At 42.0% G+C, this 26,589-nt stretch overlaps 1 protein-coding gene across 1 annotated transcript in view; it reads left to right on the forward strand.

The window, feature by feature from the left end:
* The first annotated feature begins 651 nt into the window (after positions 1–651).
* Positions 652–26,589, forward strand: part of SLC17A8 (solute carrier family 17 member 8) — a 56,476-nt gene continuing 30,538 nt past the window's right edge. Inside the window, exons 1-2 of the mRNA XM_004469218.5 lie at positions 652–1,743; positions 20,197–20,449. Coding sequence (XP_004469275.1) covers positions 1,643–1,743; positions 20,197–20,449 — 354 coding nt within the window. The 5' untranslated portion in view covers positions 652–1,642. The remainder of the gene's footprint in view (positions 1,744–20,196; positions 20,450–26,589) is intronic.

Below are 26,589 nucleotides of genomic sequence, written 5' to 3' on the forward strand. Positions count from 1 at the left end.
TCAGAGAGGTTCCACAATCTGCCATCTGACATAATGCACTCCCAAATTCCCTTAGTAAGATCCTAACAGTAAGCTGTCACTCTTTTGTAATCCAGCAAAGTCAAGTTCATTGCCTTTTCTTGAGTTTCTTTTTAAACTCCAAACATTTTTCAGATCAACTCAAATGTTTTGCATTAATTGTGTAAGACTTCTTAAGCTTAATTTTCCAAAACAGATGATAGTAAAAGAGACACATGTGTGTTTACCATTTAAAGGCATCCCTTTAAAATCTTTCCTAAGAATGTTTATCCCTTTGGGTCCTGGGTGTCTCCTGCTTGCATGCCATCCTAAAGTCTTTCTGACATAGGGACCGGTTTTTTTTTTCCAACCCACAAGAAAGACCCTTCAGCACTTTCTGGGATCAGGAATGCAGAAAGCTGAGCTGGATCGGCTTGGGAGTCTGGCTGTGGTTGGGGGGGTGGCATAGCGAAAGGTTTGGGGATAGGCTCTGAGGAGAGGGGCATCAGAGCAAAGGCATGGAAGAGGGATACTTAATCTTGTCTATGAGTTTTTCTAAAGTGATTGTCTCTGAAGTTTAAGGATCCCTAGAAGTTACCCAGGTGAAGTGAATGAGAAGTGTTTCCCTGGCAGAGGGTGCAGCTTGAGTAAAGTGCTGGAGGAAACAGGGAGCATGCTGAGTGGAGTGAACTGCCGATGTAGAGAGCAGAATGACGAGAAGTAAGGCTCCAGGTTAGGTGGGGTGGTGGGGGAGGTTGTGGACTGTGATAAAGAACTTGGATTTCTCCTGAGGGCCAGTTCAATGACCAGTCAGTTAATCTTCAGTTAGATGGGCCCAGTGGCTCTCATGCACCCACCTTGAGACATCCTGCTCTGTTGATCATGAGCAAAGAGATGCTCTCCTAGATGTTTGTAGTCTGGGGTTTGCATTCAGCCTACTCCCGTGCAAGTGCTCCGCCAGGGACCTCATCCACACTAGCAATGTAGCTGAAAAACGGTTTCATGGCTCCCGAGAGAGGATAAAAAGGCATAAAGTGGTGGCTGAGAGCCTATCTGCAGGAACAGACCTCAGGAAAGCAGAGGACCTGTAAATGTTTAATCAACTTCACTCTGGGTGAGAGCCCATTAATAAGCCGGGTGGCAGAGGGCAGGTATTGTGCCCGTTACTATAGCATCACCTTGGAAAGCATCACTGTGCGAAGCCACAGCTGAGCTCCGGGAAGGCAGGAAGGGGCTGCGGTCAGAAGCGGCAGGAGGGGCTGGAGGCAGGCCGCAGAGGCGGCTGCTGGTCTCGGCACTCCCCGTGGGCTGGAGCTCCCTTCAGCTTCTCCAGCGGCAGCCCCGGGGAGGGAGAGAGGCTGCGCTCGGTCTGAGGCTCTGCTGAACTGGAAGCTGCTGGAGGAGCTGGGTTCCCCGACAGACAACCTTGACCTTGCTTTTTTGGGGGGGTTGGGGTGGGGGGGTTTCTCATCTTGAAAGATCTAAACAGGATTTCATCTCCTTTTTGATAATAAGTAGTTACCTCCGTGAGAACGGACTTAGGGTGTTTGTCAGAGGAAACAGAGTGGTCCCCATGCTGGGAATGAGAAAGGAGGACAGTTTCCGAGACTGACTGTTAACAGCGTGGAGGTGACCACCATTCAAAATGCCTCTTAAAGCGATCAATGCCTTCAAAGAGAACTTTTTGAAACCTGGAAAAGAAGGAGTGAAGAATGCCGTGGGAGATTCGTTGGGGATTTTACAAAGGTAAAGTTTGAATGCAAACTTTTGCTTTATTTCTGAGTAGCTTCACATCCTCAGTTTGAGAGACTTTGTGTTACTTTTGAAAAACCACATTTTAATGAAGAGGGCATGAGTCAGATTATGTGGCCTCTAAAGCACCTGCCAGCTCTGACAGTTTGTGCCTGGAGGAAAATAAAATGTATCAAAAGTAGAGGGTGAATTAGGAAAATACCAAGAGGAATGTTCTGCTTATGTTGCAGGATTAGCACTCCCTGGTGATGGTCGTATTGTATAGAATATGTCTGACTCTGAACTAGAAAAGGTTTAGGGAGATAATATTTTATTTTAATTAAATACTAATGACAAATATGGCTATGCTTTGAGCAAACATACTTAAGACTTTCCACTTTATTTTCCACTACAAATGATAATTAAATTTCTGAGAAATGTTTAGCTTTATGTATAAACTATGTAAGTGATTCCTGGCTGTACACTTTTCAAAGAGAAGGTAGTTTATCCTTACACGGTAGTTTAAGGAAGGTAACTTAAAAAAGTCAGTAATCTTTATAGGAGAAAATCTCACATGGTTACAGTAGGAAAATGTTAAATAATATCATTGAATTGATGATATTAAGGTTTATGCCCAAGCCAAAAAATAAATCTTTTAAAAGTAAGTTATATTTTTATTGGAAGGAGAGTTTGCCATAAATGAATGGTGTGACATTTAAATTTGTGAATTTTTATAGACACAATAAATACCTTTTTAGGTTTTATAGATAAATGAATAAGTGGTCTTTGTGTACAAGGTAAAATGACTCCTTTATCTTTCTGATAAAAATAAATGTGAATACCATTGATAAGCTTTTTATGTTTTTGGATGATTATTTCTAATACTTGTGATTGAAATGCCACCTGGTGTCTCCTTTTAACTTTTCTGTCTATGTCATCTCTTAAATTTAAACACTTTTGCGGTGGAAAGACTAAAAGGCAAATGGACCCATTCCATTTCTTATGTTTTATGGCACACATACTCCGGTCAGCTTTGAATTTTCCGTTGTGTCGCTTTTGATGAGCTTTCCTAATAAGAGAATTGGGTTAAATACCTTATTAATTTAGTAATTAAAAACAAAAAATTTCAATCAGACCTACATTTAATTATCATATATAGACGAACACCTAGTGCCGCGACTGCAAGATAAACATAGGAAACGATTATAATAACGTTTTCTTTTAAGAGCGTTTTGTCCTGTTGAACACTCCCCAGGTAATGTCATATTGTAATGTTGTTCATCTGATTAAAAATGCAAAAAGAAGGCACAATAGCTTAATTGGTTTATTTAAGTGTTGACAAAGGAATCTGACAGAATCAGGAATGAAAGCATGACTTTGGACCACAGCCACCCATATAAGCAGCAAACTCTGCCTTATTTTGTAAAAGATTCAACCAGAAAAACTTGGGAATTTTATTTTCAAAACTTAAGCTTAATTGCTTTGTTTGAGGCTTAAATGCTCTTTTTCAATAGGAGGCATCCTAAGAGCGGGTATTGCTATGTTTGAATGGATGAACCACTTGAAGTTCCTTTTGTTTGCAAAAGATTGGCTTGTTTAGGGATTTAACGAAATTAGTAATTTCCAAATTTTGTAACCTTAAACAAAAATTGAGCTATGTTTATAGGATTCTTTGAACAGTTTCCTTGAATTGCATCACAGAGCACTAGGAAAATTATGAACATAATATTTGAAGTATAGAACACACTAAATAAATACTATGAGGTAATTGTTGTTGTTGCCATAATTGTAGAATGGCATTAGAAAAACCAAGTCCAAACTCAAACCCCTCCTTTTAGTAATCATTAGAGAGAGTTATTAGCAGAGGAAGGAAATAAAGGAATTACTTGACTGAAATCCAAGTTCATCCTCGGCTCTAGTTGTCTTTGCACAGAGTTCTGTAATTGTGGTTCTGCCAGGGGAGCCAGCTTTATCACTGACTCGGTGTTAACCTCAAGTCAATAATGGGCATAATGGCACACATTTCATCGGGCAAGGATCAAATGTGATAATTGGATGTAAAATGCCTTGCCCTGAGTATGGCCCATAAAGGGCATTCCCTCACTTTGTTGATTTCCACATAAAAATACTTGATAGAATGCAATGAAAAAAAAATCACAAAGTACTGTTTTCCGTTTTGTAAGAAACAAAAGCATCCAGAAGTTAGAAGTTAGAAATCTAACTTAGCTGGCAGCTTAAAGCATAAATGCCATAATGAATGACTGGATGTGATGTGTCTAATAATGCTTGAGAATGAAGACATTATCTAAATGGAATTCTTCAGGTGCTTTTTAATCACAGGGTGTTCTTCATGGTTAGGGGAGTGGCAAGTTCATGAGGAAGCATTTGAGAGCCCTCACGTGGAGCCAATTACAAATCAGGCATTATTAGCCTTCCTGCAGAATAGTCATTGATAAAAAGCTGCTGAACCATTAATCAGGTAAAGGTACAATATTTTAGATGTGTAGGAAGAAAGAAGATGTGTTCACTTATAGTCCATTATTGGAGCATTATTGGAGTAACCAAGGGAGTTACTTGGGCTGTAATATAGCAAGCAACTCTGAACTTTATAGCAAGTATGGGCTTTCTCCTAATCAGTTGTAATACTGAGGCCCTTTCCAAGGCAGGCTGAGGGGTGAGTCTGGTCTCCTTAGAGGTATTTATGTCTTCGCCCTAGAGAGATGGAACCATCCCTGCAATCTGTCCATTCCCAGCACACAGTGGTTGTTTACTGAACATATGTACCAGATATGTACTTCCTGTTTCATAGACGAAGGCAGGTGTGTTAGAAGGCAGCTCTGAGATCAGGTAAGCCCTGGTTCTAATTGCTGCACCATCATTTACTTCTTTCCTACATGACCTCAGGCAACTTACTTCTGCCCTTGCAACAGGGGTGATTCTATTCAAACAAAATCAGATCAGATCTCTCCCCTGCTCAAAACATCCCCGTGATTTCCTACCTCATTCAGAATCAAAGCCAACATCCTTCTGATGGCCATCAACCCTGTGCATGATCTAAGAGGTCTCTGCCTTTCTTTTCTTGCCTTACACATTTCCAACCACTTGGGACTTCTTGATGTTATTGGAACAACCCAGACCTACTCCTGTCTCTACTTATGCCCTAGCTGTTCCCTCTGCCCAAGCACTTTTATCCCAAACACCATGATAGCTCATTCCCTCACTTTCTTCGAGTCTCCTTTCAAAGGTCACCTTCCCAGAGAGGACTTTCCCAACCATTCTATTTAAAGATTAAGCTCACCCTCTTTCCTCTTCCTTACCTCCCTATTCATCATCCCTGCTTTATTTGGTTCCATGGCTTTATTTCACTCCACCTCCATCTTGTGTGGAGCTACCTAAAGGCAAAGCCTGGGAGAGGGATGTGAGTAAGTCTAGGATGTGATGTATTAAGGGGGAGCACTTCCCAAAAAATTGTGAGGGAGAGGGACCCAGGATGTGCTTTCTGGTAATCTACAGGAGTCAAATCCACAGTGCTGGGCTGTGGAATAGAAACTGCTCTGAGCCATCCCTTTGATATCTTTGCATCAGTCAGTCATTGCCTGTGCACTGCCCTAGAAGAATTGAGGGGTATACAACAGAGGCCACTTCTCCCAAGAAAGAAGCAGCTCCAAAAATGCTGGCCTGATAAAATGGATCTGGGCGGTACCACAGTGCCTACCATAGTCTGCCCATTCATTGCACACTCAGATCTCCTTGCTTCTCACATAAATTCGTTCCATCCATGTAGAGCAGCTCCAAGATTCTGTGGTCACAGTTCCTGAGAAATCTTTAAGAGAAGAGTTAGTGGAAGGGACTCTAGCTCTACCCCTACAGCTGGCCCCCCTTCTCCACCCATTCTCGACTCCCCTCACTCTCAGCTAGGACTTCCTCTGGCCTGCCTGGTGGGTTGAGCCAGTCCTTCACCCTTGAGAGTTTTGAACCTTGGGTTAACACACCCTTATCAAATCATAGTTGCTGTATTGGCCCATTCACAGCTAAAAACTGTGCACGACAGTATCCACAGATGATCTGTGGATCACCCAAGTGCCAAACATATTTCTTCCTTCTCCCATTGTATTTCTTACTTCTTTCTGAAGATCAAGATCAATTACATTTGCCGCTATGGTGAATCCTTGACTTGATTTCTTGTCTTAGCATGAAGACCCTGAAGTGACAAGGCAGCAATCATTTTTATATTTAGTGGGATTCGTACTGTGCTCCCTAATGGAAGCCTCTCTTCCTTGGGAATCAGGACTTCTAGTCCAAAGTTACAGTGATGGGGGTCTGTGGGAATGATGGTGAGTGGGGCCATTTCTACTTCCACCCCTTGTTTCTCACAACCATGCATTCTACCTGTTGGAGACATAGTACCATATAATCCAGTTGTAGATTCCTGAAGGCCAGCACCCTCTCCTCACAGGGGTTCATCTCCTCAGCTGTATCTTTGTATGGCTATCTTACCCCCTGCTGGCTATCAGCTCCTAGATAATGTGGCAGGTGGTATGGCCAATGGGTCCCATCTTCATGTGCTACTGCTGCACTTCCTTTACCATGATCAGGTATGTTAATCCAAGTCCTTGGATAGTGATACTAGCTTAAAAGACAAACTCAAGTGGAATATGTGTCAAACCCAGTCAGGAGGGTTTACTACGCTTTCAAGGATGGAAGAGATGTGATAAAATTTTCTGTCAAGAGGCTGGTTTGTCTCCTGGAGGGATTGTGTAGTTGTTGGGAACTCAACATGGTTTTCTTGCTTACAGCAGAAATAGCCAGCCTTGATGAATGGGAGCCCACACACAACTTCTATTTCTTCTACAATGGTTACACCATTCATAAGTTCACTGTGTGACTGAGGACAAAAACTGACTAACATCAGTGTCATTTTGTCCATTGATTGTATAGTTCCTTTTCCAAGAGGATGCTCTTTAGTGCGTGTTCATGTGCAGTCTAAAGATCTTCACAAGTGCTATATATAATCATAGCTGGATGGGTCCAATTATGGCTATTTCTTTCTAGAAATGACTACTGGATGGGTCTGTTTTAAATTGCTTAAGGCAGCCAATGCAGTATACAAGAAATGGGTTGGTTTTTTACAGTGGAAATTATTAAGTTAAACACTTACAGTTCCAAGGCTGGGGAAAACATCCAAAGAAAGGCATCAGGTGAAGATCTCTCCTTGAAGGTCGGCTGCTGGCCATCTTGGACTCCTATCTCCTGGCAAGGCACAATGGTGGCTTTGCCAGTCTGTGCCTTCTCCTCCAGGCTTATGTTGTCTCTGAGCTCAGCTGTGGGCAATCAGGCACATGGCAGGGCATAATGGTGGCATTCATTTGTCTCTCCTCTCTTCTCCTGTCTTTGTTGCTAGTTCTGTTTTGGGCTTCATTCTGGGGCTTTTCTGTCTCCTGGTTTCACTGATTTCAACCTCTGGAGGCTTCTCTCTGTCACTGTGGCCTGCTTTCTGTCACTGTGACTATTCCTCTTTTTATGAAGGACCCCAGTCAGAGGATTAAGTTCTACCCTGGTCTACGCCTTGCTGGATTAATCTAATCAAATAGCCCTTAACTGATCTCATCTAATTAAAGAATCACAATAGTTTCAATTTAAGAACATAATTTTCTGGGGTCCATATAAAAGACTCAAATTACTACAGAGATCAAGGACCCAGCGGACCCACCATGTGATGGACCTACAGCAGGACTCCACGTATTATTGTCTTTAATAGGAGAGCCATGATGGCATTGTAGGTCCCTGACGATCACCATCAGCTCACCTTTTTCCATCAAAGCTAAAAAGCTTAGACATTCTCCTTTCTTCAGTGTGTGTTTATACACAAATAAATAGCTTTAAGTTCCTTTGGGGAAAGACTGGGGGAACCCCTACTGTATTTTCTAACTGTGGAATTGTAAGGTTTTTTTTCATGGAGACCCAAATTTTCCTTTAGTCATTGAATTCTGGTCTAGAAACTGGATGAGAGATTGTGATATTCCATTTGGATGGCTGACAACCTGATGCTTATCCACTTTTTTTTTTTAACAAATCAATTTTATTGATACAAATTAATAAAGCATACAATATTCATCCAAAGTGTACAAAGAGTGGTATTTGGTATAATCACAGAGTTGTGCATTTATCACCTCAATCATCATTAGAAGCGTTTTCATTATTTCAATAGTAATAATAAATAAAAACCAAACAAGCTCATCCATTCTTGATCTCATCTAACTATATATATTAAGCAGTACCCTCGTTGGCTTCCCATTTACTTTGCCCCTAAGAAAACCACATTCTGTCAGTGACCTCTGTATATTCCTGTGATTCAGATTCCCCCAAATGCCATTCTGAATTTGCTGCTCTTTCCTCTGATGGTTAATTTCTGCCACTGGCCTCTGCTAACCTAGAAATCTAGCATCCTATGCCGTTATGGAGGCTATTTCCATAACAGCATTTCTTACTTTCAATGGTGCTAGTGGTACCTTCACAACTGCATTCTTTATATCCTTGGTAAAGGGAAAATCCTTATGGCTCCTGAGGAATATAGTTAGCTTGTGGGCTTTCTAGTCTTATACAGTAAAGCCATTATACCGTAACTATTTCTTTGACCCTTTTAATCCCTTTCCCTACCAACTGTCATAACAGTTCTGGCATCTCTCTTTAAAAAATTATTAAAGAGGGACCTTTTTATTAATTAAGAATATGATCCACTTTGGAAATGTCACAAATTTTTATAACTGAAACAACAGAGATCAAAACTTTAGTTAAAGGAATAGAAGATAGCCAATTTAATCATCACTATTGGGGATAGCTCAAATTTTATTTATTTCTTCCCCCTTTCTGTCCCCTTCCCCCCATTGTCTGCTCTCTGTGTCCATTCACTGTGTGTTCTTCTGTTTCTTTTGCATCCTTGTTAGTGGCACCAGGAACCTGTGTTTCTTTTTGTTGTGTCATCTTGCTGTGTCAGCTCTCCATGTGTGTGGTGCCACTCCTGGGCAGGCTGCACTCCTTTCACGTGGGCTCCCCTACGTGGGACACACTCCTGAGTGGCACGGCACTCCTTGTACGCATCAGCACTAAGCATGGACGAGCTCACCACATGGGTCAGGAGGCCCGGGGTTTGAAACCGGAACTCCCATGTGGTAGGCAGACTCTCTTATCAATTGAGCCAAATTGCTTCCCAAATTGAATGATCTATATATCAGGCATTAAAAAATGAAATAGGCTATAAATTAGGTTTATTGGGCAATGAAGGAAAAAAGAGGAAGTAAACTCCTGGACCAAAGAAAGGATATTCTTATGACCTTGAGTGTTCTCTCTTGGAATGAATAGAAACAGCAAGAGGGATGATGTTGGACCCGCCTATTAGGCCATGGCCTGACTTCATCATGTATCTATCGTCAGGTGTTTATTCAAAGGGAGAAAGTACTGATGACAAGGTTCAAAGGCTAAAGTTACTGATAGTCAAATCCATTTTGAGGATGTACTTGGCTCAATTACTGAACCACAAGAAACTCTCAAGTTATTGAAAAAAAAAAAGTCATAGTGGTCATAATCTCTGCCCACAATGGAATAATGATTAGAAATTAGTACACAGTTATATAAAAAAAGGAGTCATCAGTTTCCACTTGGCATCTCTACTTTGTGTAAGCTTCCAAGAGCCACCACAGCAGCTCATAGAGTCATTTCCCTAGGCTTTTGCCAGGATGTTAAGTCCAATGTCATGGGAGAATACCCTTCATATTGACAAACACCTCTTATCCAGCTTTATTATTCCCCCTGCCCTCCACAAACCCAGCATATTTGGATGCCATTCCCAAGCATACTTCCTTGCTTCCTGCTGGTAAATACTGATCAGTTGGGAGGATGGACACTTGCCCAGTCTGGTTCATGCTGGGCTTTCATTCTAGCTGTTGGTCTGGTGGTCAGAGAGGGAGGTGGGAGAACATCCTGAGGAGGGTCAGCATTTTCTTGTAAGTCACCTGCCTTATTTGAGACCTTTGTGTAGTTTCCAAGTAAGGGGAGAAAGGACATCTGTCTTCCAACATGGGGGCACAGGCCACTTCTGCACACCCAGAGGGTTTAGCAAAATCTGGGGCTAATTTAGCATGTTCAAGTGTTTCTATCCCTTATTCTGAGGCCTCAGGTCTATTCCTTCACGATCAGGGCTCTGGCTGGTATATGAGACCTACCTAAACTCAGAATCTCATCTCTGAGTTCTGCTATTTTTTTTTAAGATATATTTTATTTATTTATTTACTTCTCCCTACCTCCTCATTGATTGCACTTGCTCTGTCTGTTCGTCTTCCTTGTTTCTTTAGGAAGCACTGAGAACTGAACCCAGGACCACTAATGTGGGAAGGAGGTGCCTCATTGCTTGAACCACTTCCACTTCCTGCTTTGTTTTGTTTCATTATGTTTTTCTTCTTGTGGCTCTTATTGCATCACCTTGTTGCATCAGCTTGCCAGGCCTTCCTGTCATGCCAGCTCACTGTCCTCTTTAGGAGAACTGGGAACCAAACCACAGGCCTCCCATTTGGTAGGCAGGGGCTCAATCTCTTGAGCCATCCCTCTCCTATTTTTTTTAAAAGATTTATTTATTTATTTTTTTATTTCTCTCCCCCCGCCCCCCTGGCCCCAGTTGTCTGTTCTCTGTGTCTGTTTGCTGAGTCTTCTTCTTTGTCCGCTTCTGTTGTCAGCGGCACAGGAATCTGTGTTTCTTTTTGTTGTGTCATCTTGTTGTGTCAGTTCTCCGTGTGTGCAACACCATTCCTGGGCAGGTTGCACTTTCTTTTGCGCTGGGCGGCTCTCCTTACAGGGCGCACTCCTTGTACGTGGGGCTCCCCTACGTGGGGGACACCCCTGCGTGGCAGGGCACTCCTTGCGCACATCAGCACTGCACATGGGCCAGCTGCACACGGGTCAAGGAGGCCCGGGGTTTGAACCGCGGACCTCCCATGTGGTAGACGGACGCCCTAACCACTGGGCCAAGTCCGCCGCCCTCCCTCTCCTATTTTTTAAAATAATCGTCTGATTTTGGAATAATTTTAGATTTACAGAAAAGTTACGAGGATAGTACAAAGAGATCCTGTGTATTTCCAGTTTCCTCTAATGTTACCCTCTTAAATTACCATGGTACATTTATTAAAAGTAAGGCAACAACATGGTACTTTACTGTATTATAAACTAAACTCCCCACTTTATTACTATTTCACTAGTTTTCCACTAATGTCCTTTTTCTGTTGCAGGATCCAATCCAGGATACCACATTGCATTTTATCATCATGTGGTCTCCTCTGCGCTGTGACCATTCCTCCCTCCAAGGGCAGGATACGGAGCGTTCTTTAAATGTCCTTTAAACTGGTGGTTGGTTGCCTAGATCCTGTCTTTTTTTAGTCTTCAAAGCATTGATGGCGTTTAAACTCTAGCTCATTTAAGGGGAAGGAGATTTAGTAAAGCATGTTAGGAATCTCTCAGACTCTCTCGGAAGAACAGGGAACCAGGTATGGATGCTCTTCATCCAGAAGAAAAGCAGCAAATAAAATATTATACTGTATGATTAGACTGTTTTAGATAAAACATAACTGCCACCAAATTATGGTAAGGCAGCCCAAATTGTGGTTATCTACTGTATATGCTGTTGGCTGTAAATGTTTGCTCCTAATGTGATTATTATTATTCTACTTTTGATAGAGACATGGTATGAAACATTTTTCTTTCCTCTTAACTATAAGAACAACAACAGTGCAAGTATAATGTTCAATGGCAATAGATTTTGACATTGGAGATGAATAGGGAGTGGTGGGGACTGTAGTAAACTTGAGAGTCAATTGCAGCCATGAGAGAATGTGAGCATAATAACGCCAGATCTTCACTGTTTTCAAAAGAAGCCAGAAATCTAAGTTATTTTGTGTGTATGTGTTCAGCAATGTCCTGATTTTTAAATTCAGAAAATGCGTCTGTATTGAACATACATACACACACATCATACCATACAATTTAGACCTGTCTATGGGCTTCTGTGGTCCTTAGGTCATCAGTTTGTCACTTCTGGCTTAAGTTTATGGAATAAAAAAGCCCTATAGAGAGTAAGTCTTTTTTTTTTTTGCCTTCTGCTGTCCATCTTGTCATTCCCCTCTGAGGCAACTAGTACTGACTCACTGCTTGAATGAGAGGAGAAAGGGTGAAATTACTAGGAAGAAAACAAAACAGCACAGGTTAACCCCTCAAAATATGTGAAACTGTGCTGGATGCTAGGGCTATTTGGTTCCAGACTTCATGGAGATTGTAGTCGACTGGAGGAGACAAATATTACCTTAACAAAGTATATATCTATGGGTAAGAGCACTGACTGGGTGAGAGTTGGCCAGATGCATTTTATTGAGATCCTTTGGGTCTGGTGCACTATTTTAAATTCCAAAAGAGCTCTGGGGGTCAGATTTTAAGTTCCCTCCCTTTTCTTTCAAAATTGCCATTTATTGATTATTTATCAAGTGCCAGGAATTGTGCAAAGTGCTTTACAAACTTTATCCCATTTAATGTTCATGCTAAATAGTCCTATCCTCTTTTCAAAAGTGAAGAAACTGAGGTTCAGAGAGGTTAAATAACTTGCTAGAGATCACAGAGCTAATAAATGCCAAAGTAAGATTTTGATTCCAGAACTGTCTGACTCCAGAATATGTTATCTTAATCCCTCTTCAGCATTGTCTCCCCTTAACCTTTTTAGGTGAAGTTCTTGGTATTTAAGGGGCTTTCTAATTAGTTCCTGTGGGTACTGGTAGGAGCAGGCTTGAGCAAATCCGGGTTGTGTCCTCACGTCATTGCAGCTGGGTAGCTCTTGGGCAAATTTCTGAACTGTTCTGAGGCTCAGTCTCTCAGGCTGTAAAATGGAGATAAGTCCTTCTTCTTCTCAAGACTGTTTTGAGGAGCTGGGGTGAATGTTAAGTCTAATAAAAAGGCCCCACCAGACCTTAAACCTGGAAGTGGGAAGAAGTAGTCCAGAGGCGTATCAGAGCAGGAATTCTCAGTGGTGGGGCTCCCTGTTCCTGAGGTGGATAAAACCCACACTCAAACAGAATAGATTGGTCTCTCTTCTCCAGTGCAAAGTGGGGTACACGGAGCTGCCATCTCTCAGCCTAGGACAGTTTTGGCCACCCTGGGAGACCATCCATGACGGGATTTCTTCCTCTGCTCTTTGTGATGTATAAGCGAGGAGATTATTTACCTTTTCTGGATTCTTTATTCTGCACAAGTAATAAAGGGATCATTTGTGGATGTAAAAAAAGATTGTTTTGAGGATTAAGAGACAGAATGTATATATATATATATAAAGCCTCATACAGCCCCCTGGAGTATGAGGTAGTCAATGAACTTCAATTTCCTTCCTTCTTCCAGGAGAAAAACAATACAATGATTGCTTAAAAAGCAATCTGAGCTAAACGTGACCCTTTCTGGGGAGGTAAATTAGAACATCCATTATAAGTAATCAAAAAAAAAAAGATCATAAAATTATCTGTAATTCTCCTTTCTCACTTTGTAATTCTAAAGTTGGTGCTATTGCCTAACAAAACAAAACAAAACTTTCTCTACTATTACTGGGGACATTTGAACTGGAAGTAAATAGTTCAAGAAGCGACTGAAGGCTAGTTAGCATATTTTAAGCAATTAGCCCCTGGGGCTCGCATGTTTGACCAGATAATTGTGTCTGTGAACAATGGGCATTTACACTTGTAGCAAGTAAAAGTGGTCCATAGTCTGCAGCTACCTATATTTGGAGAAACAACAGTGTTGGGCTGTCACCCTGGAGAGAATGAAGATTCTTAGATTTAAAAGACCAACTGCAGTCATGCACCTAAAGAAAATGGAGCAGAATAAACAAATGTTTCAGATAATTAAAGTCTTTTACTTCTTAGGAAAAGGGGTTCTTTTTTCCTCCTTTATTCTTCTATGGCTTATTTTCTTCTTAAAACAAAACAAAACACAAAAACTGGTTTCTGGGCAGGGATGATAGATCTTAACTCCTGTCTGTAAAGTGCTCCAAGTGGGGAGTGATGTCTGGAATTGATCCACCAACTCCATTCAGTAAAATTAAGGATTCATTGTGTCCTTCCTGTGTGCCAGGCACTAAGCTGGCCTCTGGCAGGAAAGATGAATAAGAAATGACTCCTGCTCTCAAGTTCCCTCAATCTACTGGGAAGAACTGCCTTCACTCATGTACTCAAATCAAATAGTTATTCAACACCTACTGTGCTGATGAAAACAAATAACTATAATTCAGTGTGATAAGCGCTGTACCAGAGAAATGTATAAAATGCTTAAGAAAACACCAGGGATGGTATAGGGCTCCTCATTAAATGGTGGTAATATTTTACTCTTTCTTGTGAAGGCTCATTTAATCTTAGCAACAGCTCTGGGAGATGAATGCTATATTCATTTTGCAGTTAAGGAAATCTGAAGTTCAGAAATGCCTAGTTATGTGGCCAAATCACACAGCTGGTAAATAAGATCAAACCTGGTTATTTGTTGCTGTTGTTGTTTTGTTTTTGTACTGGATACATATAAATTTTTTTTGAATCATACAATATATTACACAATATATTGTGATATGAATATTGATTCATAGTAATGCAATCATACAGTACTTGTTCTTTTGTGTCTGGCTTGCTTCACCCAGCATAATGTCCTCCCAAACCTGGTTATTTGACTGCGGCAAAGTCTGATGTGTTTCATCCTACAGTCCTGAGTCTTTATCTCTGAGCTTGACGATGCCAGAAATGTCTTGTTATTTTAGTGTATATGTATTTTTTTTAAAGATTTATTTATTTCTTCCTGCCCCATTGTTGCACTTGCTGTCTGTTTATTGTGTGCTTGTCTTCTTTTTTAGGAAGCACCGGGATCTCTGCTTGTTGTGTCTCTCATTGTATTTCCTTGTGTCTCTTCATTGCGTCATCTCATTGTGTCAGCTCACAGCGTTAGCCCATCATGTCAGCTCACTGTCTTGCTTATCTTCTTTAAGAGGCACAGGGGGGAAGCAGATATGGCTCAACAGATAGAGCGTCTGCCTGCCATATAGGAGGTCCAAGGGTTCGATACCCAGGACTTCCTGGCTTGTGTGGTGAGCTGGCCCACACGCAGGGCTGCTGTGTACAAGGAGTGCCAACCCATGCAGGGATGGCCTGGCATAAGGGTGTCCCCCATGAAAGGAGTGGCCCCTGTGCGAGGAGAGCTGCCCCACAGCAAGATGATGCAACAAAAAGAGACACAGATCCCCAGTGCTGCCTGATGAGAATACAAGCAGACACAGAAGAACACAGAGCAAATGGACACAGAGAGCAGACAATGGGGGGAGGGGGTGACTATATAAATAAATCTTGAAAAAAAAAAAAAGGCACTGGGAACTGAACCCAGGACCTCCCATGTGGTAGTCAGGCACCCAATTGCTTGAGCCAAATCTACTTCTCAGTTTTTAAAAACTGGTCCTGTGTCCCTTGAAATCTGGTGGGTGACTCAAGCTGTCACCTTGGGCAAGGGAAACTTGCCAAAGCCAGAGACCCAGTACCCAGCCCTCTTCCCCACATCTGCCTTAAATCATGTCTCCAATGGGGGAGGGGTGCTGTACGGGGGTGGCTTCAGGTCAGGCAGCAATTGGTCCTGCTACCTGGGGAGCTCAGACCTCCTTTCTTTGGGAATGTTTCCCCTTTAACAATACCTCTTCCTCCCTCCTCACCATCCATGCTGTTGTGCCCACCCTCTGGGAATTCTCTGGATATCTCTGGATGCAGAGGGGGTTTGTGTTGGTTGGAGTTGTCAGAGAAGCAGACTCCAAGACTTCTTCTCAGACACACAAGATGTTGATTGGGGAAGATGCTGGAAGAGGCTGGGAGAGCATCCTCACCATGACGCTGTCTTTGGAGGAGAGAGTGAAGGAAGAAAGTTTGAGTAGGAAGAGTCTCAGACTATACTGCAGCACTTGGAAGTTTCTGCAAGATCACTGGGGCATTGTCAATGTCAACTGGAGCCAATGTCAAAGAAGTCCTGCATCTTGAGAAACAGGCCTGCCTTATATCCCTCCTGTGCTCAGTCCTTGGTTGGGAACAGCTTGCGAGAAGCATGGCCAAAGCCATTGCGGATTCAGAGCACAGCAGCTGAGGCTGTCTTCAATTAAGCTCCTCAAAGAAGGAGAGCTGAGGCCTCACTGTGCCCCCAAAATATTAGTCTGTATTGTTCTTATTCGTTTAAAGCATTTCCATGTGCATAGAGAGATGGTAAATTTGTGATTAGCAATGTAATTTTATTGATAACAATAATAATAGTTCTCACTGTTTGTTAATGTAACACTCTTTTAAGTATCAGCCATAGCACTAAATCATTTAAATGCATCATACTATTTAATCATTAACCAGCCTTGTGTGATAGCTATTATTATTATTAGTCCCAGTTTAGAGAGAGGTATATTACAACTTGGAAAATTCAAATTACTCAGCCAAATTCATGGAGTTAGCACACGGTAAAAGAAACTTTCAATATCTCTGACTCCAGAGTCCATTCCCTTAAACATTCACCTGTATTGGGTCTTCCATGATGTCTGGGCAAGGGTTATAAAGTAACAGGTGCAGATGACAAAGTGACTCGAATTTAATTGAGAAAGAACACAAACTTGCCTATTGAAAAACATGTATCAAAGGGAATCAGGAGTCTGGACAACAAGGAAAAAGATTTCACACCTTCCCTCTACTGTCTAGGCTGTGTAATGTTGGGTAATACCTTCTTGCTCTGGGAATTACAGCAATATTCCACGTCACCTGGGAGCACTAGATTTCTTATGTCTCACTGAGCTGTTATGACAATCGGATAAGAAAATTACGTGAAAGTGTGGAGAGAGGGAAGGGTGGAAGGAAAGAACTGAATTTACATCCTACAAACATTAGTGTGGTTGTTGTAAATTATCCATATTTTAGTGAATACTAATAACGCTATTATGAAGATGTTTCAATATTAGAACATCAGTTTTCCATGCTATTCAAATTACATATGTTTTCATGCCATTAATTCCTGGAGACCCCTGGGGCTGCACAGTATAAAAGGCCTGCCATCCAAATGAGTAGGCCAACAACATCAGTGCTCAGTCTAGCAGAGGGGACTCACTGAAATATGTGAGGACTGATGTATTAAAAGTAGCTGGCATATGCGGAGTGCCACCCGACCCACCAGCGGCACGGAGCGCCATCTGGCCCGCAAGTGCCGCAGAGAGCCGACTCAGCAAGGTGATGCAACAAAAAGGGAGACAAGCAAAATCACAGAAGAGTGCATAGCGAATGGACACAGAGAGCAGACAACAAGCAAGCGGCAAGGGGGAGGGGAATAAATAAATACAAGACACATAAGAATGCACAGCAAATGGACACAGAGAGCAGACAGCAAGCAAAAAAAAGCGACAAGGGGGGATTAAAAAAGCTGGCGTAGACTGAGTTTTTACTATGTGTCAAGTGCTGTTCTAAATCATCTAAATATAATAATTTATTTGATAATCCTCAGACCAACCCCATTAGGAAGAAACTATTATTATAATTCCTATTTTAAAGATGAAGAAACCGAAGCTCAGGGAGGTTAAATAATTAGGTCAGAGTCACACAACTAAGTGGAAGAGTCAGCATTCAAACCCAGGCACGTGGGCTCCTAAATTGGACATAGACTTGGAGAAGAAACAAAGCATCTAGGATGACTTCAAGATTTTTATCTGAGTAATAGAAGTAATGGAAATAATGGAATTATTGTTACTTGGGTTGGGAAAGACTTCAGGAGTTTATTATTATTATTTTTTTAGGAGGAACTCAATTTGGGAATGTTAAGTTTGAGATGTGTATTTGTGTCCAAGGAGACGTCAAATAGTCTGGATGTGCAATTTGGGGCCTTTTAGCACATGCACGCTATTTAAAGCCCAGAGACTGGACAACAATGCCTAGAGAGTACAGAAAGATAATAAAAGAAGTCTGAGAACTGAATGATGGGGCATTCCAGTATTTACAGGTTGGGAAAATAAGAAATCAGCAAAAGAGACAAAACAGAAGAAATGACAAGCAGCAGAAAAACCAGGTGAGTGTGGTTTCCTGGATGAAAATAAAATGGTCAAAGAAGGCCAAGGGATCACCTGGAACAAATGCTGCTGATAGGTCAAATGGATGAGGCAGAAAATGACCTTCAGATTAAGTGTTGTGGAGGATATTGATGTCCTAAGAAGAGCAGTTTGGGTGGGTGGGGCTGGTGGGGTAGGACTTGATGGCAGGGTGAGGGTAGAGGAAAGGTGGGAGGGTTGGGTGTGGTGGCAGGAGAACATCTGATTGGAGTGGGTCCAAGAGAAGATGGAAGGAGCAGAATTGAAGATAGCAACTTCAGACACCTCTTTCAAGGAGTTTTTCCAAAAAGGGAAAATGAGAATTAGGGGGATTGGCTGGAGGACAAAGTAGATTTTTAAATTTTATTTTAATATGGGCAAAAGAATAGAATAATGGTAATGCTCTAGTAGAGAGTTGAAAATAATTGAAAATTAGGTATGGGGGAGGGGGGACATTCTGGAAAAAATTCCATGCATAGATGAGAGGGGATAGAAATTAGTGTCCAGGTAGGATGTTAGCCTTGGCTAGAAGCATGGACAATTTAGAAGAGAAAGTATAATACATCTGCCTCAATGCAGGCAGGCTATGGTGGGAGAGTGTTGAAGCTCTCTTCTGATTACATCAGTGTTCTTGAACATTTATTAAGCTTTCACTGAGCCCACAAGCTGAAATTGAAAGCTCCTTCCTCTGTTTCACCATTGCTCTTCACTGTTTCAACAAAGCCTGCTTCATCCAGTAATTATAGCAGCTTGTATAAGTGTATTTCTACCCTACCAGCCTATGAGATGGAGGAGGGCGGAGAATTCTTTTCTCTTCCCCCACTTTTTTTTTTAAGATTTATTTTATTTGTTTCTCTCCCCCTTCCCCCCATGTCTGCTCTCTGTGTCCATTCCATGTGTTCTTCTTGTCTGCTTGCATCCTCGGCGGCACAGGGAAACTGCTTCTCTTTTTGTTGCATCATCTTGTTGCGTCAGCTCTCCATGTGTGTGGTGCCACTCCTGGGTGGGCTGCGCTCTTTTTCACACAGGGCAGCTCTTCTTGCAGGGTACTCTACTTTCAGGGCGCACTCCTTGCAGGGTGTACTGCTTGCTTGTGGGGCACCCCCACACCGGGGCGCCCCTGCGTGGCACAGCACTCCTTGCATGCCACAGCTCTGCACATGGGCCAGCTCACCACATGGGTCAGGAGGCCCTGCGTATTGAACCCTGGATCCTCCCATATGGTAGTCATACGCTGTATCAGTTGAGCCACATCCGCTTCCCTCTTCCCCCACTCTTAACACTACCTGACACACACAGTAAGAATTCAATATATATCTGGTGAACTGAATTGGATCCAGTGTATTTGTTTCTCTATCCTTATGCTTTAAACCTGATTTTGCTTGAAGCGTGAGGAGCTGCCAAGAATATGCTCTTTATAGGTTGATTGACAAATTATTTGTGTTTCAATCTATTCTGTTAACCACTGTATTAGCTATTTATGACTGAACTTAATGTTCATGAAATCTCATCAGTTTTGCTGATTTTTACAAAGACTTCAGCTTTTATTGGGCCATAGCAGCATCCTTAGAAGGGTAACAATATATGAGAAGATGCAAACAACTCCTTTTATAACAGTCAGAGTGTTCAGTTTGATTAATTCTTTTTTTAAAGAAGTAGATTCATTGTAATGGACATGCTGTAATTTGAACCTATAGAGCTCAGTGAAAAGTTCTTCCATCTGGATAAAATGTGCCTGCAGATCAACTCCTCAAAGGAACCTAAGGAGAAAAGAATACAGAGTGTGTGCTGTGATAGAAAATGTACCCCCGCCTCCACCTAGCATTTTATTAATACTTAGAGAAAAAGAGAGAGAAAATAATTTTCCAATGGGTGAATATTCTGTATATCCTTTTGGCAAGCTCCTGGGGATGCCAAAAGTAAGGCCAACCATTGGAAGTACTGAGTTATATAATGTGGATGAAGTCTATCAACATTCTTTCACCAGGAAATTCGGTACAGTATACTATTAAAGACACACACTCTGGATTTGAGCTTGAATCCTACCTCAAGTGACTTAAAATGGTCATGATAAAAACTTCATGTGGATATTATGAGATTTAAATGATTTAGTGCCTATAAAAGTTCAACACAATATCCAGAACATCAGTAATGTTAGCCATTATGATTTATTTAGAGAATAATAATAAATAATAACAAGAAATAAAGAATAATTTTTAAAATTCAGGTTGCATCCTATTTTGGGTGGTTTTCCTTCCCCCTCCCTCCCCCTTTTTTTTCTTTTTCTTAATCCTGGCCTTTCTTCTCTGTCCATTCTTATTCCAATGTAGAAAAGTTGATGGGACCAATGAGGAAGAAGATAACCTTGAGCTGAATGAAGAAGGAAGGCCAGTGCAGGCATCCAGGCCACGCCCCCCACTCTGCGACTGCCACTGCTGTGGGGTCCCCAAGCGTTACATTATTGCTATCATGAGCGGACTGGGGTTCTGCATTTCCTTTGGGATTCGGTGCAATCTTGGAGTTGCCATAGTGGAAATGGTCAACAACAGCACTGTTTATGTTGATGGAAAACCAGAAATTCAGGTCAGTGCCAGTCTATGGTGGAAGCTCTTTTAGCCACAGCTGTGTCCTTCACCATGTGAAAGAAAACACTGTAATTCATTCACTGATGTGATAAAAAGGTAGAGCGACTGCCATGTGCCAGGCAACGTGCAAGGAAATGGGAATAGGATGGCGAACCACATAGACCAGGCCGCTGTCTTCAGAGATGTATGAGTAAGCACTTACAACGAATTGGGATTTAGGTGCTCTGGCGGGGTGTATAGTATGCTCAGAGTCATAGAGCAGGGGACCTAACCTGACTGATACTGTGAACGATTCCCAGAGAAAGCAATGACTGGATGAAGGATGAGGAGGTATTTTCCAGGGAGAGGGTTTTGATGGGGAGCAAAGAATGAAGAAGAAGGAATCAACATATGTACAGGACTGTAGGAGAGAGAAAGAGAGAAAGAGAGAGAGAGAGAGGGAGAGAGGGAGAGAGAGAGGGGTGGGGGGGGGGAGAGAGAGAGAGAGAGAGAGAGAGAGAGAGAGAGAGAGAGAGAGAGAGAGACCTGCACACATTTCAGTTAGCAATGAAAAATAAGACACCAATATTTTTATATCCAAATTTTCAGATCCACAAGTTTCCATCAAGAGACCCCCCAGTTAGGAGGGTGGAGTGTGGGAGCGAATATCAAGAGTTGGAGTCAGCAAGGTAAACAGGCCAGATTGTGTAACAGCTGGTGAGTCATGTAGGGAGCCACAGATGGGCTTTAAGCAGATAGGATATATGATCACATCTGTGCTCCAGAATGATGGCTGCCCAATGGGAAGGAGGCCAGATTGGATTTGGATAAGAGTGGAGGCAGGAGGTCCAATCCAGAGGCTGTTATAGTCATAAAACAAGCATTCTTCTGATGTGGCTTAAGTGGTATAGGTTTTATGAATCACTGGAATGATCATATCTAGTTTGTTTTTTAAATGGCAGAACTGGAGAAGTATTGAGGTTATGGAGAGAGAAAAAAAAACTGAAATGTATGCCCAGTGGACACCCAATCAAGACCCATTTCATTGAACTGAACCCATGCAATGGAACAGCTCATGTGGAAATTCATCCATTTGCAGAGAGGCATCTTGAATAGTTCCTTGGACCCTGCTTACGTTTGGAGAATTATTTAGATCAGAATTTCACATGCTGGTATCTGGGAAATCACTGTTCTATAGGCTGTGCTATGAAGAAGGTGTTTTATGAAATGGATCATATAAATTAACTGAGTATTTTTTCTTCAGCATCTCTAGAACCTTTTCTTGGTGGAGTCCATTGATTCTCCAAAAAACAAAACAAAACACATGGTATGCAATATTTCCTGGACTGACTTGATCATAGAACATTTTCTTTCTTTTTATTTATTTATTTATTTATTTATTTATTTATTTTATTGACTTTGTAATAATATTACATTAAAAATATATATGTGAGGTCCCATTCAACCCCACCCCCCCACCCCCCCCTCTCCCCCCCCCCAACAACACTCGTTCCCATCATCATGACATATCCATTGGATTTGGTAAGTACATCTTTGGGCACCTCTGCACCTCATAGACAATGGTTCACATCATGGCCCATACTCTCCTCCATTCCATCCAGTGGGCCCTGTGAGGATTTACAATGTCCGGTGATTACCTCTGAAGCACCATCCAGGGCAGCTCCATGTCCCAAAGACGCCTCCACCTCTCATCTCTTCCTGCCTTTCCCCATACCCATCGTCCACCATGTCCACTTTTCCCAATCCAATGCCACCTCTTCTATGTGGACATTGGATTGGTTGTGTCCATTGCACCTCTATGTCAAGAGGAGGCTCAGATTCCACATGGATGCTGGATGCAATCCTCCCATTTTCAGTTGTAATCACTCTAGGCTCCATTGTGTGGTGGTTGTCCTTCTTCAACTCCATCTTAGCTGAGTGTGGTAAGTCCAATAGATCAGATTGTAGGTGCTGGAGTCTGTTGAGGCTCAGGACCTGGCTATCACATTGTCAGTCCAGAGATTCAAATCCCCTAAATATATCTTAAACCCCAACATTAACTGCACCTCCAGCACATTAGCATGAAAGTCTTATGAAGGAAGATCCCATCTGAGTCCAGATTCATCACACATAAACACCATTTCCAAAGAGGGGCCATCTGCCCTGGTAGTTAACCCCATCGGCCATGACCATAACTCCCATGGGTCTCTTTAGCCCTCAAAGGAACCAATATCTGGGGGTTGTATCTGCTTTATCTGTCTCTCTGACTCTGCTCAGTTGTGCATGAGGGCAATCCTTCTGCCAGCCTCCAGACTCTTTTTTAGAAACTCGTAGCCATATAAACTCATTTCTCCTTTTCATTTCCCCCTTACTTTAGGTCAAACAGCATTTTAAAGTCATGGTATTTTAAGAACATTTTCTTTCATGCCACATCTATTAGCAGCACCTGCAACAGCCTCCTGCCAAGCACTGGTTTGGGAAAATTTCATTTCAATCCATTAAACAGAAGTCTTTAGTTGGCTTACAGGGTTTTTGTTTGGTTTTGTTTTTTTAAAACCAAGAGATTATTCTGTTACAGGAAAATAGCACCATGGAGATTCTCCTAAACAGTCTGTTTTTGATGCCATAGATGAATCTGTCCTTAGAGGATATCATGGTTGGTTGGTTGGTTGTGTGTGTGTGTGTTGGGTGGGGGGACAGTATGTCATGCATTTTTAAATAAAGAATGATGTATATAGCAAGTTTCAGATGTGTATCACATGCGTTCTTTCAGCCTTTTGTGAGCAAGGCTTGCTAATTAAAACTTGTCTGCTGAGGCTTAGATCAAAATGAGATGCTGTTTTGCGTTTGTTTGTTGCCTGAAAAGATAGGTCTGGGTCAATAGAGTCTGCTTTGAGGCATATGGAAAAGACATTTTTGATAAACCCAAGAAACAATGCTGGTGTGAGGTCTGTGTTTCCATGGTTTTGCCCTCTAGAGTCTTGCAGAAACTGATTAAAATCTAAAATATGCTTTACATCATCTTCTCTGGCCTCAAGATCAGGAATTTAGTAGCATTTCAGAAGCTCTAGCACAATTTATAGTGGGTCATTTCTTTCTTGTCCAAATAGAACATGGCTTAGATATCAGCTGAGCTTGTTCAAGCTGATGACAAAAATCCTATTCAGTGTGTCAGATTCTCTGAGTCTGCTCTATCTTCTGGTGCTTCTCCAAAGACTACTTTCTTTCCTTTTCCATGGCTTTTCTCTACCCTTCACAGCTGATTTACTTTACCCTGACTCCATCGGACTTGTTTTAGTTCAAGTGCCCACTGTTGTCCAACTGGAATCTCTGGATTCAAGTTCCTGAGACAGAGAGAGGCACACACACACACAGAGGCTGACTGGCTAAGCTCTCTATGTAGGTGTCCAGTCAGCTGGGGTGGATGAGTTCCAGCAGGGCAGAGACCCATGGCACAAACAGGGAACCAGATTCTGTGGCTGGGCAAAAATACTCTTAGCAGGAAGAGTGAGCAGTCAGGCAGTAACTGACATTTCTAGCTTTTTTTTTTTTTTTGCTGACCCTCAGTGTCCTTATTCTGAGATGGTGATAACGGGGTGGCTGTGCAGATCAGATGAAATAATTTATATTAAGTACCTGTATTAATTTCCTAGGGCTGCTCTAACAAATTACTGCAGAAATGATTCTCTCACAGTTCTGGGGGCCAGAAGTTTGAAACCAAGGTGGCAGCAGAGCCATGCTCCCTGAAAGGCCCTAGGGGAGACTCCTTCCTTGCTTCTTCCAGCTTCTGAGGGCTCCTGGCATTCCTTGGTTTGTGGCTACATAACTCTGCCTCCATCTTCATGTGGCCGTCTTCGCCCTGCCTGTCTTTTTTACCTCCGACTGTCTCAAATCTCCCTCTGCCTTTCTCTTGTAAGGACCCTTGCCATTGGATTTAGGGATGACCAGAACAATCCAGCCTATCTTACCAAAACAGCCTTAACTGAACCACATATGCACAGACAGGCCATTATGACTTTATTGGGGCTCACATGATGGTGAAAGTTAATCCTCAGCAGGCCTAAGTGTCTTCATGGATCACTGCTGTTAGGAAACTGGTGGAAGCACCGTCCCCTTGGAGAGAAAACCGTGGACAAGTTCTGATGCAACTGACAATTAGCAGCTGGATGAAGTGGGACTTAGAGACTGAGTCTGGGTCTCCCTTTGCTGTTGGATCCTGGGGTTATTGTGTGGTTTAGAGCAAGACATTTGGTCTTAGTGAGAAAGACAAGTCTCTACAAGCAGTAGAAATTATGTATTTTTTGGGGTTAAATAGATGATGGGTTTTGATCTCAGCTTTTCTTGCAACTGGTTATTTGACCTTGGACAAGTAAATTAGCCTCTCCAAGCCTCTGTTTCCTTACTTGAAAAATAGAACCAATAGGTATTACCTCAGAGGGTTGGAGGATTAAGGGAGGAAATATATGGAAAGTGCCCTAATGAAATCGTATCTTCTGCTCAAAACTTCCAATCGTTTCTACCTGTCTTTGAGTACAAGCCTAGGTCCTGACAACTGAGAATTTGTCTTATTTATATCCCTAACTACCTCTTTTACTTTAAATCCTACTCCTCTCCCATTTACTCAATACCCTGTAGTTATACTGACCTCCTGTAGTTCCTCTGATATACAAGATATGCCCCTACCTCAGGACCTTTGCACTTGCTATTTCTCTGCCTGGAAAGCTCTCCTCTCAGAATACCACAGGACTTGCTCCCTCTCATCCTTCAAGTATTTACTAAAAAATCACCTTCTCAGTGAGGCCTTATATGCCCTTTCTATATGATATTTCATGCCATAATTCCTCCTCCCCAACACTTCATATCCCCTTTCCTGCTTTATTTTTTCTTCTCATCACTGGTCACCATCTATCATAGTATATACTTGTTTATTTGCCAACCCCACAATAATCTTCATGAAAGTAGGAACTGCTATCTTTGTTTACTGCTGTATCCCTAGTATGTAGAATAATGCGTGACACATAATAGGCACAAAATAAAAATTTGGTGAGCTGATTTGAATGAATGATTGTTAGTTCATTTTACCCTTGAGCTTCAACTTCTTACTCTGTGAAAGGGGAACCATAATAGAGTAATTATGGTTACATAATAGAGAGGCCAGTATTACCTGGACTGAGATCTCCTCAGAGGCAAGGACGATTTCTTAGAGTTAGTATTTACACTGTCTAGCACCTGATCAGACAGGCAGGAGGCACTCAGGGAATGTTGAATAAATAAGCAAATAAATGCGTAACAGTTTGTGATAGGAAAATAAACTGTGATGAAAGTTTGAAACATAGTGTGATGATAATTAGAAACATTTGCTCAGTAATAGTAACCCCTTGCGTTTTTATATCAATGCTTTACAAATCCAAAATATTTAATCATTCGTTTGGTAAATATTTACTTGCACCTTGTATGTTCCCAGGTTTGCTTTAGGTCCTGAGGCTATAGAGACATATGAGACATGGCCTTGCCTTAGAGTTGCTCGCTGTCTAGTATGGGAAATGTCTTAGTGTTGCAGAGCTGCTATCACAAATACCATGCAATGGCTTGGTTTAAACAACAGGAATTTTTTGATCCATGGTTTTGAGGCTAGAAGACATCTAAAATCAAGATATCATAAGGTGTGCCTTCTCCCCGAAGACCGGAGCATTCTGGTGCTGGCCATTGCTCTCCTTGGCTTTTCTCTCTCATGTCCTCTCCTTTTGTACTTCTGCAATTTCCAGCTCCTCTTTATAAATCTTCAATTAAGCCAAATTAAGACCCGCCCTCATGCAGTTGGACCACACCTTAACCAAAAAATGTCACCTTCAAGAGGTCCTGTTTCTAGTGGGTTCATATCCACAAGAATTTGGATTAAGTTTAAGAACTTTTTTCCCCCCTTGGGGTACATAACTCGACCTACTGCACATAGTATGGATGTTATGACTATAAGGCCAGAAGTCTTTGGGGCCAGCCCAGGACAAAGTGACCAGTTCAACATGGGGAAGTTGGGAAGTTTCTCCAGAGGAAGGGATATTGGCAACGATTCTGAGAAGATGAGCCATTTTGCCAGGGGAAGAGAGTGAGGAAAGGAACTCCAGCATAGAGAATCACATTTTCAATGGCCCAAGAGTTGTG

This window comes from Dasypus novemcinctus, chromosome 12, assembly GCF_030445035.2.
Source record: "Dasypus novemcinctus isolate mDasNov1 chromosome 12, mDasNov1.1.hap2, whole genome shotgun sequence".
Classification (NCBI taxonomy): Eukaryota; Metazoa; Chordata; class Mammalia; order Cingulata; family Dasypodidae; genus Dasypus; species Dasypus novemcinctus.